General features: G+C 45.4%; 1 protein-coding gene across 13 annotated transcripts in view; it reads left to right on the forward strand.

Moving 5' to 3' along the window:
* Positions 1 to 111: 111 nt before the first annotated feature.
* The window catches only part of PABPC1L (poly(A) binding protein cytoplasmic 1 like), a 36098-nt gene continuing 16500 nt past the window's right edge, over positions 112 to 19709 (forward strand). For 12 of the 13 annotated variants that reach the window (XR_005212996.1, XR_005212997.1, XR_005212998.1 and 9 more), the window contains exons 1-6: positions 112 to 1799; positions 3824 to 4017; positions 11332 to 11447; positions 12835 to 12974; positions 13163 to 13257; positions 18639 to 18776. Coding sequence is in view for 8 of the 13 variants with exons in the window: in XM_037811119.1 (XP_037667047.1) it covers positions 1607 to 1799; positions 3824 to 4017; positions 11332 to 11447; positions 12835 to 12974; positions 13163 to 13257; positions 18639 to 18776 (876 nt within the window). In the remaining 5 variants the exon portion in view is untranslated. Of the gene's footprint in view, positions 1800 to 3823; positions 4018 to 11331; positions 11448 to 12834; positions 12975 to 13162; positions 13258 to 18638; positions 18777 to 19709 lie in introns of those variants that run through there. The other variant, XM_037811125.1, reaches the window with a different exon arrangement.

Consider the following 19709-nt stretch of genomic DNA (forward strand, 5'->3'; position numbering starts at 1 on the left):
GCCTGTGAATTGATGTGTTACATCATCTCTATCACTACCAGAACTAGACAGTGATTCTGATCACACTTATTTTCAACTCTACACTTATCTTTAGGCAGTAGCTTGCTCTCCTTCAGAACCAGAAGTCAAGTTGTTACAAAGGGGAAGAAATTACCATTCATTAACACAAAGCATCTTTCCACCTATAAACCTGATGCCTCTCCACCTTCCCCAAGAAACCACCCAGGTGTTAGGTCCTCTTTTGTGGCTTGTAAGATTTGGTATGAGCAATTATTCTGTGTGGCATTCAAGCACACCCCCCTACCATCTTACCCTTTCATCCTGACTTGTAACCAAGTGGTGATGAGAGATGACTGCTTAAGTCTTGGTTATCTCCAAGGTTATAACAAACTGTCATCTGTCCTAACACTTTATGATTAGTGTGCAGTACTGTTATTTTTCTCATGGGATCTGCCCACTTTGAAAAACATCCACACTCCAATGGGGAGAGGAAAAAACTCAAGATCGAGGGGAATTTTCTAGCCCAAGATTAGAATTGGTCCAGGCTTTCTTGCTGCTGTGAAGGTGGACAGCTAGACTAGCTCCTCCTCCCTTGGTCCTGAGCTGCTCCACCTGGCTCAAGTCACCCCCAACCAAAGATCAGGGGGTGTGTATCTGCAGCAACAGGGAAACCAGGGGCATTCTCCATGAGAAGCAAGGTGAAGAACTGCTCCAATGGATTGGAATTGTTCAAAAATGGCTTTAACCACAGATTCAGGCTGCAAGCGTCTCAGATGGGCGGGAGTGGCTTATTGCTCAGCTTGGGGGCGCCACCTCGTACTTGCTTTTCTGTTCCCAAAGAGGCTGGGTCACAAGTAACATGGTGAACCTTCTTGGGCCCTCAGGTGGAATGGCTTAGCCAGGTGAAAGAGGGCCCGGAGTATCCGAGTAAGAAGAGGTTTTGACAATTTAACAGCCAGTGTCACATGAGGCCGCCTTCTCTTACGGTCTCAGGTTACAAATCCTTCAACAACTCGGCGCAGAAGGGTGGAACTGCATCCGGGCCCTCTCGGTTAAAAAAAAAAATTTTCAGGAGGCTGGATAAAATTCTCTACACAGTTTTGGAACAGTATCCAGCTCGGCATTCTACTGTATATATGTAAAACACGCACAAAACGCACCGTTTAATCCTTGCGAAGAAAGGACTCGTCGCCATTTTTACAGGGAAAGAAAACGGCCCGAAAAGCAATAACGTATTCAAGGATTAGAACCCAAGCCTCCTGCCTTCTCAGCCCTCCGCCCTTTCTAAATCCCACCCAGGTCTCCGCGGCTCTACCCTCGGCTGGGTGAGCGCGTTCCCCTCCAGGGCGGGGCAGAGAAACCACCCACCTGAGGCTTCCAGGAACTTTGAAGGATCCCAGGTGCGGCGCGGGGGGAGGGGAAGGAGCCGGAGCGCACCCGTGATTGGTTCGCAGGGCCCCGGGGGCGCTTAAAGGAAGCTGTGGCCCGACCCTCGAGAGCGAGAGGACCCCGCGCCACCGTCGCCTCCCGACGTCCAGACGCCGTGAGCTCGCGTGGGCACCGTCGGAGGAGCGGCGGCTCCGGCCTCCCGGCCGCGCAGCCCATCATGAACGCCAGAGGCTCGGGCTACCCGCTCGCCTCGCTCTACGTGGGCGACTTGCATGCCGACGTGACCGAGGCCATGCTCTACGAGAAGTTCTCGCCTGCCGGTCCCATCCTGTCCATTCGCGTGTGCCGCGACGTGGCCACCCGCCGCTCGCTGGGCTACGCCTACATCAACTTCCAGCAGCCGGCCGACGGTGAGCCCCCGGGGAGGGGAAGGGGCAGAGGGGGGTTTTACGGACGGACGGACGGACAGACAGACAGACACATACGGATTCACGCCTGGCTGGGCACTCCGCGCTTTCATTTCTGGCTACTCTTGCATCGCTCATTTTGCAGGCAGGGAAACCGAGGCCCAGGGATCCCGGGCGTTGAAGGGGGTCCTCCTCCTGGGAGGCTCTGAGACACGAACTAGCAATGAGCGTGCGCCTACCGTGCTGGCTGGTATCGCTCCGCGTTACAGAGAAGAGGCTACTGGGCCCAGAGAGAACAGCCTAGGGCTTTAGGGTGGGCAAACCTGGATAGACACCCAGCAGCTGAGTCACTTTGGGCAATTTACTCCACCACTCCCAGCCTCTGTTGTCTCTGAAAAATGGGGATCCTAACTGCCTTGTGGAGTGGTTGTGAATATGGGGGATACAGAGCACCTAGTGAGGAAGAGGCCCAAGACCACACAGCTGGTAAGTGGGGAAGCCAAGAGATCTGGGCCTTGGGCTTGGGCTATTCCACGTAGTAACTGCACCTGGGGTGTGCACCTGGCGTCTGCACCAGGTGCCTCCACCTTCCTGAGCGTCCTCTACTCCCAGGCTCCAATACCAGCATCTCAAAGAAGAGCTGGTAAGAGAGGCCACAGCCTGTGAGATGGGAACCTCTGCACTTCCGTTGAGAGGGGAGAAGAGAAAGATTAAGAGCACCCCATCTGGAGAGTGGGATTTTGAGTAGGATTTGACTCCCGCATCTCCGTTTCATCTGTAAAAGGGGGCTAAGACTTTCCTCAATAGCATGGAAGAACTGGGGGAACTGGGGTCCATAAAGCATATCCTGTATCACTTGTTACATTCCAAGCACGTAATAAGTGATACCCTAAGAAAAATAATCCAGAAACTTAATTAAAAAAAAAAAAAAAAAGGCCCTCCCCAGCCAAGTCCAAAAGAGTGTGTCTACTCCAGGGCTCCTGGTGAATGGAGAGGTTCCCCTGAGCTGGGGGTTTGCTGGGAGGAGGGGCTGTGTTCCAAGGCACCTGTTCCAGCAGCTAACTGAACTGGATTCCAGAGAGTTTTTCCTTTGCTCTGCTTTTCCCCACCCCTCTGCCTCTTCCCATCTTCCTTGAAGCCCTGTGAGTGAAGCAGGACCTGATCTTTTTGCCTCACTTCATAGATGGGGGAAACTGAGCTCCAGAGAGAAGGGATTTTGCTACTTGATGTTTATGGCAGGACCAGGCAGAAAACTTAGATTTCCTGAAACTTGCTCCAGTGTTCCTCACAGTCCCCCTCCCTGTCCCTGAAACTTTGAGCAGGGAACAGCATATTTCCTGTGCTTACATGACAGTGGGAGAGGGGACAAGCCATAGCAGTGGCAGGAGGATGGGCATAGGTGGCTGTTCTTGTACATACTAAAACTTAGACCAAAACCCTGCTTTGTGCTAGGCATACAGTTCAAGACACCTAGTATACCTCTTAACTTTCAGTCTGTCCAACTACCTGGAGCTGGGTGGTATTAAAGCCCTTTGGCAGATGTGGAAAAGCTTCCTCACTTTCTGGTGAGGAAACAGGCTCAGAAAGATGAAGTGCCTCCAAAGTCAGAATATTTGCACCTCTGAGCTTTAATTTCCCCAAATTTCTGCTACCCAATGTAATATGGATCCTTCCTTCATATTCTTACCTACACAGTGTGCTTTAGAGGCCAGAATGGACCTGGCTTGGCCACTGACCTCTTCACCTTTCTGAGCCTCAGTTTTCCCATCTGTAAAATGGAATAGGAATCCATGTTCTCCTGACCACAGTGGGGAGTTGAATGAGAGCATAGCTGGAAAGTGGGAGGAGCACCTTACACATGAATTTTTTATGCTTCTCCATCCGGAGCCTGCAGGTTCTTATCTCAGTTGAGACCTCAACAGTGACTTTCTTGGCTCCCAGTTAAGCAGGAAGGCTCACCTTGGGAGCTCAGGGAAAGAAAATTCCTTTTAGTTCTTCCTTACTCTCCTTCTCCTCCTCCTGCCTAGCGGAGCGGGCACTGGACACAATGAATTTCGAGGTGATCAAAGGCCGGCCCATCCGTATCATGTGGTCCCAGCGAGACCCAGGACTTCGCAGGTCAGGTGTGGGCAACATCTTCATCAAGAACCTGGAGGATTCCATTGACAACAAGGCCTTATATGATACCTTCTCCACCTTTGGAAACATCCTCTCTTGCAAGGTGCGTGTACCTCTTTGGGAGAATCTGTGTCATACACCTGTGTGGTAGGGAGATGCCAAACAGCACCTTACTTCACAGTTTACAATGTCCTCTTTATAAAGCTCCAGGTACAGAGCTTTACAGTGAATGGTAGCTATTAGCTTACAGAGGTTTCCTGTGTATTGGTTAGCTCTTGCTGTGTAACAACCCACCCCAAAACTTAGTAGCTGCAAACTGTAACCATTTGTTTAGGGCATAATTCTGTACCTGGCAATTTGGACTGAGTTCAGCTGGGTGGTTTTTCTGGTCTTCGCTGGGCTCCCTCATTTGTCCCCTGAGGTTGGCTAGATGGTTCTACTTCTAGGAACTCGCCGGCTGCTGTCTGGGACATCTGTGCTTTCCTCCCTGTGGCCTTTCATCCTCCAGTTAGCCCAGGCTAGTCTTATGGCAGTGGCAGAGTTCCAGGAGACAGAGTGGAAACTCATCAGCTTCTTGAGGCCTAAAGTTGGAACTGATACACAGTCACTTCCTGTGCATTCTATTGGTAACAGCTAGTCACAAGGCCAGTCCAAATTAGGAGCAAGGCCCCCACTCTGATCAAGATGGCAGAATATGACACTTCAGGGCTCTGTCCTCTCACAGAAGCTTTGAACAACTAGCAAGAACTGGCAGAACTGGCTCTCTCAAAGCTCCAGAAAATAGATAAGGACCAAAAAAAAAGACTACAGTAGCAGGGTGAGTGCCAGATCAAGAAAAAGGCTACTTAAAAGCAGTGTGATCTCATGGTACTCTGGCTGGCCCCTTCCCCATCCTCACTGGCTGAGCTTGGAGCTGGTCCATGCTTCCAGTGTAGATCCCTGGTCCCAGTTCTGGAGGGAGTGGTGTAACCCTCATGCACATACTGAGAGCATGTACATCTGGCCCAATCTGTCTGACGGTGACCTGAGGGACCCTCTATCCCAGAATTTGCCCTGTGTATAAAAGGCAGCTTGCTGAGCTCTGCTACAGGATGCTGTGGGAGAGCAGTTAAGTGACTGCCTGGTGCAAGGGATTGCTGGCTATAGGACATATAGTGTGGTGCCCTGGACTATGAGGAAACTGTATCCTAGGGAAGAAGGAACATTTGCATTCTTGTAAACGGGAATTCCTATGGCTCCTCGCCATGTCCAAGAAAAGGTGCATGTGCAGCAAAGAACAGGGAGCCCCTGTGCTTTGGATTGGAGCTATTTTCTAACCCATTTATGGGTAAGCCTCGAAAGAGAGCACTTGCACAAGTCAATCTGCAAAGACAAGGTTCCCTTTTTTTTTTTTTTTTTTTTTAAGTTCCTGGCAATCAAAGAAGTTTATGTTATAATACTGGGTGGATACAAGCTAAGGGAACAGATGCAGAGTCTAAATTCCAGCAATAACACATTAAAATATCAAAATGTCCAGGTTTCAAGAGGACAAAGCATATAAAGAAACAGAAGTGATGGCCGAGTAAAGGAAAAGACTAAAACATTAGCAACCATCTATAAGGAAGACCAGACCTTGGATATAACAGACTTAAAGAAAATTATTTACACACACACACACATACACACACTCTCTCTCTCTCTCTCTCTCTCTCTCTCTCTCTCTCTCTCTCTCTCTCTCTCTCTCTCAAAGAGCTGAAGGAAAACATGGACAAAGAACTAAGGGAATCAGAAAATGATAGATGAACACAAAGAGAGTATCGATAGAAATTATGAAAAAGAACCAGACAGAACTGAGGACCACAGTAACAGAAATAAAAAATACTGTGCAGCAGTAAGAAGGAACAAGGTCATGAAACATGACAAAATGGATGAATCTTGAAGACATAATGCTGAGTGAAATAAGCCAGACATGAAAGGAGAGATATTGTATGTTACCACTAATGTGAACTCTGTGAAAAATGTAAAATAAGTGTCATATTGCAGAATATAGGGGACCTAGAAATAGCAGCTGAGGTAGAGGGAACAATAATCTAATAAGAACAGACAAGATAGTGAGGATAATCTTAATGATATGGGAATGCTCAGGTGTGCTATGGTTTGTTAATTTTCTTTTGGTATGGTGGGAGTATGTTGGAGGGAATAAAATTATTTCAGGATTTTTTTTTTCCCTTTGCTTTGCTTTGGAGGTGTTTTGTTTTGTTTTTTTGATAAAGTAATTAAAAAAAAAATTCCCTAGAGGGGTTCAACAGTAGATTGGAGCTGGCATAACAAAGAATCAGAACTTGAAAATAAGACAACTGAAATAATTCAGTCTGAGGAACAGGAAGAAGAAAGAATGAAGAAAATTTAATGGGGCCTGTGGGACACCATCCAGTGTACCAGTATATACACTGTTGGAGCCCCAGAACGAGGAGAGAGAGAGAAAGGGGCATAGAGAATATTTGAAGAGCTAATGGCTAAAAACTTCCCAAATTTAATGAAAGACATGAATATATACATCCAAGACATTCAAACTCTTAACAGGATAAACTCAAATAGACCCATACTGCAGCATATGATAGTCAAATTGTTTGAATGCCAAAGATAAAGAGAATTCTGAAATTCACAAGAGAAAAGCAATGTGTCATATACAAGACAGCTTCAAAAAGATTAAATTCCACTTTCATTGGAAACCATGGAGACAAGAAGGCAGGGGGATGGCATATTTAAAGTGCTGAAAGCAAAATAATTGCCAACCAAGAATTGTCTTTCTGGCAAAATGGTCTCTCAAATATGAGGGAGGGATTAAGGCATTCCCTGTTCAAGAAAAGCTGAGGGAGGTCATCACCACTGGACTGGTCCTACAAGAGTTTTACAGGGTATAAGGAAAGGACAATAGGCGATAGATTGAAGCTGTATGAATAAACATCTCCAGTGAAGGTAACAATGTGCCCAAATATTCATGCCAGTTATATTGTATTTTTGGTTTGTAGTTCCACTTCATACTCCTTACAGAATCTAAAAGGCAGTGCATAAAATGTAATGATAAATCACTGGTTTTGGACTCCACGTATAAATATGTAATTTGTGACAACTACATAAATGTAGGGAGTTGGAGGGGTATAGAAACATGGTTTGTGTGTGCTATCGAAGTTAAGTTGGTATCAAAGCAAACAAGATTGTTAAAAGACTTAGGATGTTAAGTGTAAGCCCTGTGGTAACTAAAGAAAATATCAGAATACGTAAGCTTACAGAGACAGAAATTAGAGTGTAGGTTGCAGGGAGGTGGAGAACAGGGGGATGGGGAGTTAATGCATAATGGGTATGGTTTTCTGTTTGGAGAGATGGGAGTTTTAGTAATGGAATGTGGTGAAGATACCACAATATTATGAATATGATAAATCCCATTGAATGGTAATGCTTGGGAGTGGTTGAGATGGAAAGGTGTAGTGTATATGTGTTCCCACAATTAAAAAAAAAAAAAAAAGACTAAAGGGACAATGATAATTAAGTACAATACATGATCTTGAATGGGATCTACCAAGGAAGGGGTAAAGATTCAAAGGGACATTAATGGGACATGTGACAAATGAAAAAATTAGAATATAGACTCTAGGCTTTATATCAGTGTTAACTTTCTTGAACTTGAAAACTGCACTTAAGGTGGGTACACAAGTGAATGTCCTTCTTAGGAAAGTACATGGCAGTATTGTGTTCAAAGAGTATGATGTATATGACCTGTATTCAAGTGTTCAGAAAATGGATTGATAAATAGGTAAGTAGGTTCAGTAAATATGGCAAAATGTTAAAATTGGTGAATTGGGTGTTGGGAGGGTATAGGTTTGTTTGGAATTCTCTGTATGGGGTTTGTATTATTTTTTAAACTGTCCTATAAGTTTAAAAGTACTTCAAAATAAAAAGTTGGGGGGAAAAAAAAGACATTATGGGGCAAAGTGTGTGGCTACAGGATGGCCGTTAATTGGGGCCATCAAGACAGTCAGTGAACTACACCTTGTTTTTAAGATTCCTTTTGTACTGGAACGTTAGCTCCCTTAGAGCAGTGATGCTGTTCCGATTCACCATTGTATCACACTACTTAGAATAAGACCTGACACATAGTAGGTGGTCAGTTAATAATCTGCTGAACAGTTGGATGCTGTGCTGGTTTGAATGTATTATGTCCCCCAAAATGCCACTATCTTTGATGTAATCTTGTGTGGGCAGACATATCAGTGTTGATTAGACTGTAATTCTTTGAGTGTTTCCATAGAGATGCGCCCCACCCAACTGTGGGTGATGACTCTGGATAATTTCCATGGAGGTATTACCCCACCCATTCAGGGTGGGTCTAAATTAAATTACTGGAGCCATATAAATGAGCTGACAAACAGAAGGAACTTAGTGCAGCTGAGAGTGACATTTTGAAGAGAAGCTATAGCCAAGAGGGACACTTTGAAGAATGCCCAGGAGCTGAGAGAGGAACTGCAGTTTACAGAGACGTTTTGGACACAGCCTTTGAAAGCAGACTTTTGCTCCGGAGAAGCTAAGAGAGGACAAATGCCCCAAGAGCAACTGAGAGTGACATTTTGGAGAGAAGCTGAAGCCTAGAGAGGAGCGTCCTGGGAGAAAGCCATTTTGAAACCAGAACTCCGGAGCAAACGCAAGCCACTTGCCTTCCGAGCTAACAGAGGTTTTCTGGACGCTATTGGCCATCCTCCAGTGAAGGTACCCAATTTTTGATGTGTTACCTTGGACACTTTATGGCCTTAAGACTGTAACTGTGTAACCAAATAAACCCCCTTTATAAAAGCCAATCCATTTCTGGTCTTGTGCGTTCTGGCAGCATTAGCAAGCTAGAACAGATGTCTTCTCACTAGAGAAGGGCTCTGATGTCTCTTTCACTTTGTAAATGAGGGAGTTGAGGTTCAAAGGGCATAGAGCAGATCAGCAAGGGCCTGATCAGAGGGCTTAGACCTGGATGTTTGCCTCTAGGTCTGTGAGGGTGGCTGGTCAGTTACCCTGCAGCCTTTGGAGGGTCCACCCTTCTGGGAGGAAAAGGGGAGTGATGATGACCTCGCTTTGGGACTCCTCTTTGAGCACACCTGTTATGTGCCAGATGCAGTTCCTGAGTTCTTAGTTAGGCCTCACAACCCCCCTGTGATTCAGAAGAACAAACTGGGATGTGGAGAGGTAGGGTAACCTGCAAGGGGTTCTCAGTGGTAAAGAGACAGGCTGTTTCCTGCCTTCAAGACTCTCAACTGTGTGATTTATGAAGTACTTTCAGTGTGCTAGGCTTTCTGCATGTATGGCTGTATCGGCACCTCACAGTGTAAGCAGTAGGATCCCTAGGTTACATTTGAAGACAGGGGCTCCGAGAGGCTGTCACCTGTTGGGGGTGGGGGGGTGAGGAGGAGGAAGGCAGTGGCAGAGCTCCAATTCACACCGATGGATTTGCCAGTTTAGTTGAAACCAGTTTAACAGGGAACAGAGTGTCTTTCCCTCTCATTCAGGCCTTGAGGTTTCCTTTGGGCCACTGAGGATTGGAGAGGAAAGCTCTGTGTGGTTCAGGCAAGTCTCTGTAGGCCTAAGGAGGCCCCATTGTGGGCCTGGTTAGAGCCCAGGTGTTCTGTGCCGTCCCTACCCTTGCGGAGCCCCAGGCTGATTGGAGATAGAGAGACTTTTAGGAATAGCCAGAACCTAGGCTCCGAGAGTGAAGTGTAGTGGTTCGAGCAGTCAGAGGCTCAGGAAGGAAGAGAGCCATGAAGCCGGTGAGGAGAGGTTTCTGTAGCACGGTGGGAGGAGGGCTAGACCTGGAGTTAGGCCACCTGAGTGCAAGTCCCAGCCCAGCCAAACTTCCTGGGTTCAAATCCTGCCTCCTGTATGTCCTGGCTGTGAGACCTTGGGCCAGTTGTTTAACCTCTCTGTATTTCAGTTTCCTCTAAAAATAACAGTGATAGAACCTACCTCATAAAGTTGGTGCAAATTAACTGAGTTAATCCATACAGAGCCCTTGAAAGGTTACCTGGCACACTGTTAAGCATCTAAGTGATAGTTGTAGTAATAATAATGAAAATAACCATATCTGCTGGCTGGCTGACCTTGGACAAGTCATTTGTTCTAACTTTTTCCAATTGGGCGTCTGGGCTCAGAAGTTAAGAATTGCCTGGAAGGTTCTTATGACAACTATAGTAGGATAAGTATGTGATGCTCTTAGCAGGTGCTTGACCCAGAGTGGAAGAGCCAGGGCTTGAGTTGAAAGTAGGACTCTGTTTGGGGTTGGAGGGGTGGGGCATGAAGAGGTGCTGGTGTGGGTTTAGAAGCAGGACTTGTGCAGGGAAGTCTTGTCTGGCCAATTGGAGAACCTCAAATGCCAAGTCAATGTAGTTCTGTGGAAGTAGGAGTTATTAGAGGTTAAGTCCCGAGGACATGGGCAGAATTAGATTTTAGAAAGAGGATCCTGGTAGTCAGTATGGAAGCTGGGTTGCGAGGCTCCTAGGCAGACGATGCCAGCCACTGAGCAGAGCTGGGGCCGTGGCTGCAGGACTGGCTGGAGCCATTGCCAGCTTGGCGAGTCGCTGAGACCAGGTGGGTGGTCTTAGTTCAAGTTCATAAGAGACATGGGGACTGTTTGCACTAGAAGGTCCTTCCCGTTCTTACGTTCTATACTTCTAACTTGAGTTGGGAGGATTACAGAATGGGAGTAGGAGGTTTGTACATCTTTTTAAAAAGTTGAAACAAGTTTTTTATTGAAAAAATACATGAATTTCAACATAGAAGGGAATAAAGTGAAAGAAGTCTCCGTCCCTTTAATTTTCAGCCCTACTCCCCCCAAATAGTTGCTGTTAACAGTTCTGTGTGTGTCAGTTTCAGAACTTTCCATGTGTAGATGCCTATATTAACCCAAATGGGCTTTTTTTCCCCAATTAAAATGTACTGTATACATAATTCCATGTCAACCATGTAGTCTACCACCTTCTCTTCAACCACACACATGTAGTAGACCAGTGGGAATGTACTGTAATTTAACTAGTCCCTTCTTGATGGATACTCAGCTTGTTTCTAATTTGCCCTTAGAAACAAGGATGCAGAAATGGGGGTTGAATCTAATTGTTTTGCCCCTCACCTTAGGAAGATAATTAAAAACTGGTCTCTGGTATAGATGAGACCTGTGTTCTGTCTGAACGTTCTAAGCACTTCTCACTCTGTTCTCTTAAGCAAGTGAATTAACCCCTGTGAGTGTGGGTTTCCCATCTGTAAAAAGGGGCTGTTGTAAGTGGGACATAGGATTGTCTTTCACATGCATGTAGCAAGTGCTCAGGTATTCATCGTAATTGCCTTTACATTCTTTTCTTCCTGAACCTTCTGGATGCTCTCCCTGCCTTTCTTCCTGGTGGCCCAGGTGGTGTGTGATGAGCATGGCTCCCGGGGCTTCGGCTTTGTCCATTTTGAGACCCACGAGGCTGCACAGCGTGCCATCAGCACCATGAACGGGATGCTGCTGAACGACCGCAAAGTGTGAGTGGCCGGGGCTGAAGGCACAGAGTCACGGCACCGCCGGCTGGGAACTGGCACTGCCCGCCACCGTCAGACGAGCACCAGGCACCAAGCAGCAGGCAGTGTCCTTTCTAGCCGGGTGACCTTGGACAAGTCGCTTCAGTGTCTCAGGACTTGCTCCTTCACGTAAAAATTGGTTGATGATTTGCCTTAGAAGATTGTTCTGGGTAGTAAATGAAGTGATGATTTTGAAATTCTAGGGGGATGGCTAATGGCCAAATCGTCACTGGACTTAATGATTTCACTGGCTTTCCAGCCCTTTCAGCCTGGCTGTGAATTTTTTCCTTAAGCCTTTTGTGTTGTTTCATGGGATTTTTGGATGAGAAGAAAAAGTATGCATGTGCTTAGCCTGCCCTCTTCATACGATGAAGTCTGGTATCATTCCTACTTTACAGATGGGAAAATTGAGATGCAGATGTGAGAGAGAATCTGCTTCTTGCAGTTTCCCTCCCCCCGTTTTGAGTCTCGCCATGCTCTGTGCTGGGGAGTGAAGGAGGTGCAGAGCTGGGAGGCTCACAGAGAGTCTTTTTTTGTCCAAGGTTTCTCAGGAAAGGCTCCTCTCAACAAAACTGAATCTTGGCAGGCATTTTCCAATTCTCAGAAGGATGGTAACTTTTTTAGTTAGAATTTACTCAAGTTTATCTTTGCCTCTGTTTTCTTCAAGTTTTAGTGCTTGGTATAATTTGTTTGTGCTAATGTGCTGCAGATACCATGAAAATTTCTTAGGCTTGATCCCCCCCCCCTCCTTTAATATAGGATACTTTCTTAGATGTGTTTATATGAGCTTGGAAATGCAATTTAAAAAATTCTCTTTAAGTGCTTTCTGTCCCTCCCCATTAGCAATACTGGCATGAACCGGGTCTGGTTTGCTTGCCACTGCTCGCCCAGTGCACCCAGTATGTGCTAAATAAATAAGTGAATCCCTGTGACCTGAGTTGATCCCCAGTGTTGCAAGAATGAAAAACGGAGGCCTAGATAAGTTAAGTGACTTGCTCAGGGTCACACAACTAGGCAATTGCAGGGCCAGGATTTAAGCCCTCATCTATCCAACTCCCAAGTTCATGCTCTCGTCTCTTGAGCTCTCAGCTGCGTGGTATACAGTAGGAGTTCTGTGTACATTTGTCACAAGGGTTCAGTCTCTTAGCCTTATGTTAGGAACAAGCTCTGGAACATATAATCTTGGCTGCTGGAGGTGTTTGGACTTGGATGTATTCCATCTGAGGAGAATTTCCCTGTCCAATTTCCTGGGGAGGCCTGGGGAAGGGCTTCAATTTCCCCAAGTGGCCCAGGGTTGAGGTAGCAGGTGGCTGATGGCTGGTGGCTGCCCACCCTGTTGGTATGTCCACAGCTTTGTTGGCCACTTCAAGTCCCGACGGGAGCGGGAGGCAGAGCTGGGGGCTCGGGCCTTGGAGTTCACCAACATCTACGTGAAGAATCTCCAAGTGGATGTGGACGAGCAGGGCCTGCAGGACCTCTTCTCCCAGTTTGGTGGGTGTGTCCTCCAAGGCTGGGGAAAGGGGTCCGTCACTGTCTCTCTTTTTACCCTGCCCCCAGGTCTGCCTGGGCGGAAGGGCCCTCCTGGGGCTCCCTGAGGACTTGTGGGAGACAGAGGTGGGGTGAGGGGGACAAGCTGGGGCTTCCCATACTCCCCTCTGAGCCAGGTTGGTCCTTCCCAGGGAAGATGCTGAGTGTGAAGGTGATGAGAGACGACAGTGGTCACTCCCGAGGCTTTGGCTTTGTCAACTTTGAGAAGCATGAGGAAGCCCAGAAGGTAGGAACCTCTCCAGGGCCCTGTTCCCATGGGGAGGCATCAAGCCAGGACTAGGAAGAATGGAGATCAGGAGCAGGGTGTGGGGGGAAGCGGGCGTGCTCAACCGACCATGGAGGGGAAGAAAGTCCCTCCTGAGCTTGGGTCTAAAGGAGTGGGAGAGTCCTCTAAGCAGCCAGGGCCCTTCCTGCTTGTGGTACAAAGCCAGAAAGCTTCATCCTCCTTTGGTTGCTGTTTCCCTGCTACCCCTAAGGTTGGCTTCTTTTTTTTTTTTTTTTTTCTTCATTTTTATTGAGATTGTTCAGATACCATACAATTATCCAAAGATCCAAAGTGTACAATCACTTGCCCCTGGGTACCCTCATACAGCTGTGCATCCATCACACTTAATTTTTGTTCAATTTTTAGAAACTTTTCATTACTCCAGCCAAGAAATAAAGTGAAAGATGAAAAAAGAAAAAAAGAAAAGGAAACTCTAATCCTCCCCTATCCCTAAACAACCCCCCTCAATTGTTGACTCATAGTATTGATACAGTACATTTGTTACTGTTTATGAAAAAATGTTGAAATACTACTAACTGTAGTATATAGTTTGTAATAGGTATATAGTTCTTCCCTATATGCCCCTCTATTATTAACTTCTAATTGTATTGTCATACATTTGTTCTGGTTCATGGAAGTGATTTCTAGTATTTGTACAGTTGATCATGGACATTGCCCACCATAGGATTCAGTTATATACATTCCCATCTTTTGACCTCCAACTTTCCTTCTGGTAACATATATGACTCTGAGCTTCCCCTTTCCACCTCATTCATACACCATTCGGCGCTGTTAGTTATTCTCACATCTTGCTACCAACACCCCTGTTCATTTCCAAACATTTAAGTTCATCCTAATTGAACATTCTGCTCATACTAAGCAACCACTCCCCATTCTTAAGCCTCGTCCTGTATCTTGGTACCTTACATTTCATGTCTATGAGTTTACATATAATTAGTTCCTATCAGTGAGACCCTGCAATAATTGTCCTAATGTGTCTGGCTTATTTCACTCAGTATATTGCCCTCGAGGTTTTGTCATCAACCCATTTTTTTTTAAATATGGTTTTGTTCACTCACCATATATTCCATCCCAAGTAAATAATGGATGGTTTTCTGCATGGTCATACATTTATGTGTTCACCACCTTCACCACTATCTATATAAGAGCATCTACATTTCTTCCACAAGGCAGGAGGGAGAGTCAAAGAAGGTACAGAGGCAAAAGAAAGAGGAAAAAAAAAGACAGCTAGGAAGCAGCAAAAGGAAAAATAACCTTAAATCAAAGTAGAATAAAGAATCAGACAATACCACCAATGTCAAGTGTCTAACATGCCTCCCCTATCCCCCCCTTATCTGCATTCACCTTGGTATATCACCTTTCTTACATTAAAGGAAGCATAATACAATGATTCTATTAGTTACAGTCTCTAGTTTATGCTGATTGCATCCCTCCCCCAATGCCTCTGCATTTTTAACATCTTGCAAGGTTGACATTTGCTTGTTCTCTCTCGTAAAAGAACATATTTGTACATTTTATCCCAGTTGTTGAATACTCTAGATTTCACCAAGTTACACAGTCCCAGTCGTTATCTCTCCTCCTTTCTTGTGGTGTCTCACATGCTCCCCACCTTCCTCTCTCAACCGTATTCATAGTTACTTTTGTTCAGTGTACTTACATTGTTGTGCTACCATCCCCCAATATTGTGTTCCAAACCACGCACTCCTGTCTTCTATCACCCTGTAGTGCTCCCTTTAGTATTTCCTGTAGGGTGGGTGTCTTGTTCACAAAGTCTCTCATTGTCTGTTTGTCAGAAAATATTTTGAGCTCTCTCTTATATTTGAAGGACAGCTTTGCTGGATAGAGGATTCTTGGTTGGCGGTTTTTCTCTTTCAGTATCTTAAATATATCACACCACTTCCTTCTTGCCTCCATGGTTTCTGCTGAGAGATCCACACATAGTCTTATTAAGCTTCCTTTGTGTGTAATGGATCGCTTTTCTCTTGCTGCTTTCAGGATTCTCTCTGTCTTTGACATTTGATAATCTGATTATTAAGTGTCTTGGCATAGGCCTTTTCATATCTCTTCTGTTTGGAGTACGCTGCACTTCTTGGATCTGTAATTTTATGTCTTTCATAAGAGATGGGAAATTTTCATTAATTATTTCCTCTATTATTGCTCCTACCCCCTTTCCCTTCTCTTCTCCTTCTGGGACACCAATGATACGTACATTATTGTACTTTTGTTTCATCCTTGAGTTCCTGGAGACGTTGCTCATATTTTTTCATTCTTTTCTCCATCTGCTCCTTTGCGTGTAGGCTGTCAGGTGTTTTGTTCTCCAGTTCCTGAGTGTTTTCTTCTGCCTCTTGAGATCTGCTGTTGTATGTTTCCATTGTGTCTTTCATCTCTTGTGTTGTGCCTTTCATTTCCATAGATTCTACTAGTTGTTTTTTTGAACTTTTGATTTCTGCCGTATACATGCCCAGTGCTTCCTTTACAGCCTCTATCTCTTTTGCAATATCTTCTTTAAACTTTTTGAATTGATTTAGCATTAGTTGTTTAAATTCCTGTATTTCAGTTGAAGTGTACGTTTGTTCCTTTGACTGGGCCATAACTTTGTTTTTCTTAGTGTAGGTTGTAATTTTCTGTTGTCTAGGCATGGTTTCCTTGGTTATCCAAATCAGGTTTTCCCAGACCAGAACAGGCTCAGGTCCCAGAGGGAAGAAATATTCAGTATCTGGTTTCCCTGAGGGTGTGTCTTAGAAAATTGCTCCACCCTTTGATGCCTCGGGTCACTGTGCTTTTCTGCCCAGCAGGTGATGCCTGTTAGCCTATAATTCTTGACTGGTGTGAGGAGGTATGGCTGTGTTCCCCCAGGCTCTGGGGTCTGGTTCTGAATGGAAAGGGCCCCACCCCTTTCCTCCTAGAGAAGACAGACCCCCCATGGGGAGGTCATTAGCATTTCAATGGTCTTGCTCTCTGCTTGTGCTGTCTCCACCCTTCCCGGAGTCACAGCCCTGGAAACTGAAAATGACTGGGGCTTTCTCCACTGAGCCAAGAAAGAAACAGATAGTCTCCTTCAGACCCAGTCCAAGGCGACCCTCCGGCTCTCCCAGGTCAGTCGTCACCCAAAGCCTCTGTCTGTTTTTTGGGGCTGCGTACCTGTAGTGAGCAGTTCACACTCGCTACTTAAAACCCCAGTTGGAGCTCAGCTGAGCTGTATTCGCTTGCTGGGAGAGAGCTTCTCTCTGGCACCACAAGGCTCTGCAGCTCGGGCTATGGGGGAGGGGGTCTCACGACTTGGATCCGCAGGTTTTACTTACAGATTTTATGCTGTGTTCTTGGGCATTCCTCCCAATTCAGGTTGGTGTATGATGAATGGATGGTCTCGTTTGTCCCCCGGCAGTTATTCTGGATTATTTACTAGTTGTTTCTGGTTTTTTGTAGTTGTTCCAGGGGGACTCAGGTTGGCTTCTTTTTATAGACTCGTGTATGGGAGCTAGGAGAGGCCTTTGAGGCTATCCTTTCCTTGAATTGATTGGGGGTGGGGATTGAGGCCAGGGAGGGAAAGTGCCATGTTATTTATTACTTCCAGGCCTTTGAAAGAGCTGTTTTCTTAAAACATTTCCCATCTCCTACTCTTTACCCCAGTGCTGTCCAATAGAAATATAGGTGAGCCATAAACGTAATTTAAAATTTTCCAAAAGGTACACCAAAGCCATGTGTGTGTGTGTGTATGTGTGTGTGTGTATAAACTGAAGTTAATATTAATCTTATTCAACCTAATATATTCCGTGTATTATCATGTCAACATGTAACCAGTCTAAAAATTGAGACTACATTCCATTTTTGGTGCTACTCTTTGAAATCTGGTACTTACAGCAAATGTCAATTTGGACTAGCCACAGTTCAAGTGTGGCTAGTGGCTGTGGCTGCCATATTGGACGGTGTAGCTTCAGGCTATTTAATTCCTGATTTTTGGTCTCAGCTTATACTTTCCCTCCTGGTCTTCTGATGAGGGGCACTTCACCTCTCTGCCCATCCGTAGCACAGACAACTGTGTATGGAACTGAGGGAAGAGGCTGTGTCTCATTTCCCCACTAAATTCTAATATTGTACCTACTAGTAGGTTATAAATATGTATTTGCTGGGCAAGTGAATACTCCAAGTTCACACAGTTAGTGATAGAGTTGGGATTAGAATGTCTTACGTGGCCTCCCACCATAAGATCCTTTTCATGGCCACTGCCCATTAAAATCGTTGGACACGGAAGACCAGGTTAGGGTGGTTTGGGCTGGAAACCTGGATCCTGATTCCAACTTGATAGTAGCTGCTTTTTATTCAGCACTTTCCATGGGCCAGGCACTGTGCCAAGTGTGTTGTATACATTTCATCACTTTCCCACCAGGGTGGGCTCTACTATTAGCCCTGTGTTAGAGGTAAGAAAATCAAGGCTCTACGAGGTTGCAGCTAGTAAGAGAGAGACCTGGGATTAGAACCCAGGTGTTTCTTATTCTGGAGTTTTCTTCTTAACCAGATGGTTCCCTTGAAAGATAACTTGTGTGCCCTTGGACAAGTCCTACCCTCTCTCTTGGCTTTGTTTTCCTCAGCTATAAAATGACAAGCTGGAGTAGACGGGCAAAGGTATGGGGTTCCATAGACTCCAGGGTTTTAGAGACTTTGGTAATAACCTTTAAAACTGATATGGAACAGTCAGAGGTGCATATTTGGGTGGGGAAGAAAAGTCATCATGTGAAAAAATTACTAATGAACTGATTGCTTAAATGAACTTACTTTATACATTTCTCCTGACTAACACAAGTGTCATGCAGCCAAAACTACTGATGAATTAAGATCTGGCAAAGCTAGGCCAGTTACCAGAAGAAAAGAAAAATCAATGTGGGTTTAAGATACAAATGTTTCATTTAAAATTTTAAAAAGATGATTAAAGTCCTCACAGATTAGCCAAAAGGATTCTTTTGTGCTGTGAAATCAAATTTGATGTGAAGACTGTCAATCAGGCTGTCATGCAATTTTGAAAGACTTATGCTTGTTCTTTGTTTTCATAATCAGTATGTAGAACCTACATTTCACTCTTCAAGATGGTACCCTAATCCCTTTTTTTTTAAAATCAGCAATATACTCTGAAATGTTGTCATGTCCCCCTCCCCCCGTTTTTTGTTTTTTTTAATTGGATTCACATTAAGGGCTTTTTTCCTGGTACTAGTTATCCTCAGCTAGCAAGGCCATCCTGGCCATCCTGGGTGGCCCCTTCTAGGCTCAGAAGATGGGTCGGAGGGCAGGGTGGCTACCAAGCACGTGCTTTCCCCTTCTCACCGCAGGCCGTGATGGACATGAACGGGAAGGAGGTGAGTGGGCGGCTGCTCTACGTGGGCCGGGCCCAGAAGCGGGTGGAGCGGCAGAGTGAACTGAAGCACAGGTTTGAGCAGATGAAGCAGGACCGGCTGAATCGTTACCAGGTGAGGGTCAGGCTCCTGGTGAGAATACTTATGCATACAGCAATGAGAATGTGACTCCTTCCTCTAGCATGTCCACTTCCAGGAACTTGGCTCAGGGTAGGATGAAATGGGCACTGGGCTGTCCTTCACTGCCTTGTTTGTCACACTGGAAGAACTGGACACAACCCAGTTGCCCAGCCGTAGGGTTTGGCTGAGTTGTTCTTGGTTTTGGTCGGGATTATCCTTTGTGTGGGAAGACTTAGTCTCCCTTACTCCCACCCAACAAATGCTGGTTGTTTCCGTCAGTCATAGACAACCAAAGTGTCCTCCATAATTCCAAATGCCCCTACGGAATGTTCTCCCAGTTGAGATAATTAGATCATATATGTTATATCTGAAAGTGAGAATGTTGTATAGCTAGTAAAATTAAATTAATAAATTATAGATCAGTGATTTAACTTTTTGAGAAATGAACCCCTTTAAAAATGTTGATAAAAGTTATAGCTCTATTGTGGAGAGGTGTGTATGTATCACATATTGATGGCTCTCAACAGGAAGGGTGTTGGGGATTGAATCATGTCCCCCAAAAAAGGCATGTTCAGCCCCAATCCCTGGTCCTGTGAGTTTAAATAGGTCCACTTGTAAACACAACCTTTGAAGATGTTATGAGTTAAGCTGTTCCCAAACTGAGTGAGGGTGGGCCTTATCCCAACATGGCTGAAGTCTTGCCATTCTAGCAGAGGAATCTGGACACAGAGAAAGAAGCCACAAAAAGCACAGAAGCTGGAAGTCAGTGGACTCAGAAGACAAAGAAGACACTGCCATGTGCATTGCCATGTGACAGAAAAACCAAGGAACCCCCATAATTGTCGGCCAGCCAGAATTTACCAACCCCAGGAAGAAGCAAGCCTTCTAGCTTCTGAAACCATGAGCTAATAAATTCCTGTTGTTAAG

Source organism: Choloepus didactylus, chromosome 19 (genome assembly GCF_015220235.1).
Source record: "Choloepus didactylus isolate mChoDid1 chromosome 19, mChoDid1.pri, whole genome shotgun sequence".
Taxonomy (NCBI): domain Eukaryota; kingdom Metazoa; phylum Chordata; class Mammalia; order Pilosa; family Megalonychidae; genus Choloepus; species Choloepus didactylus.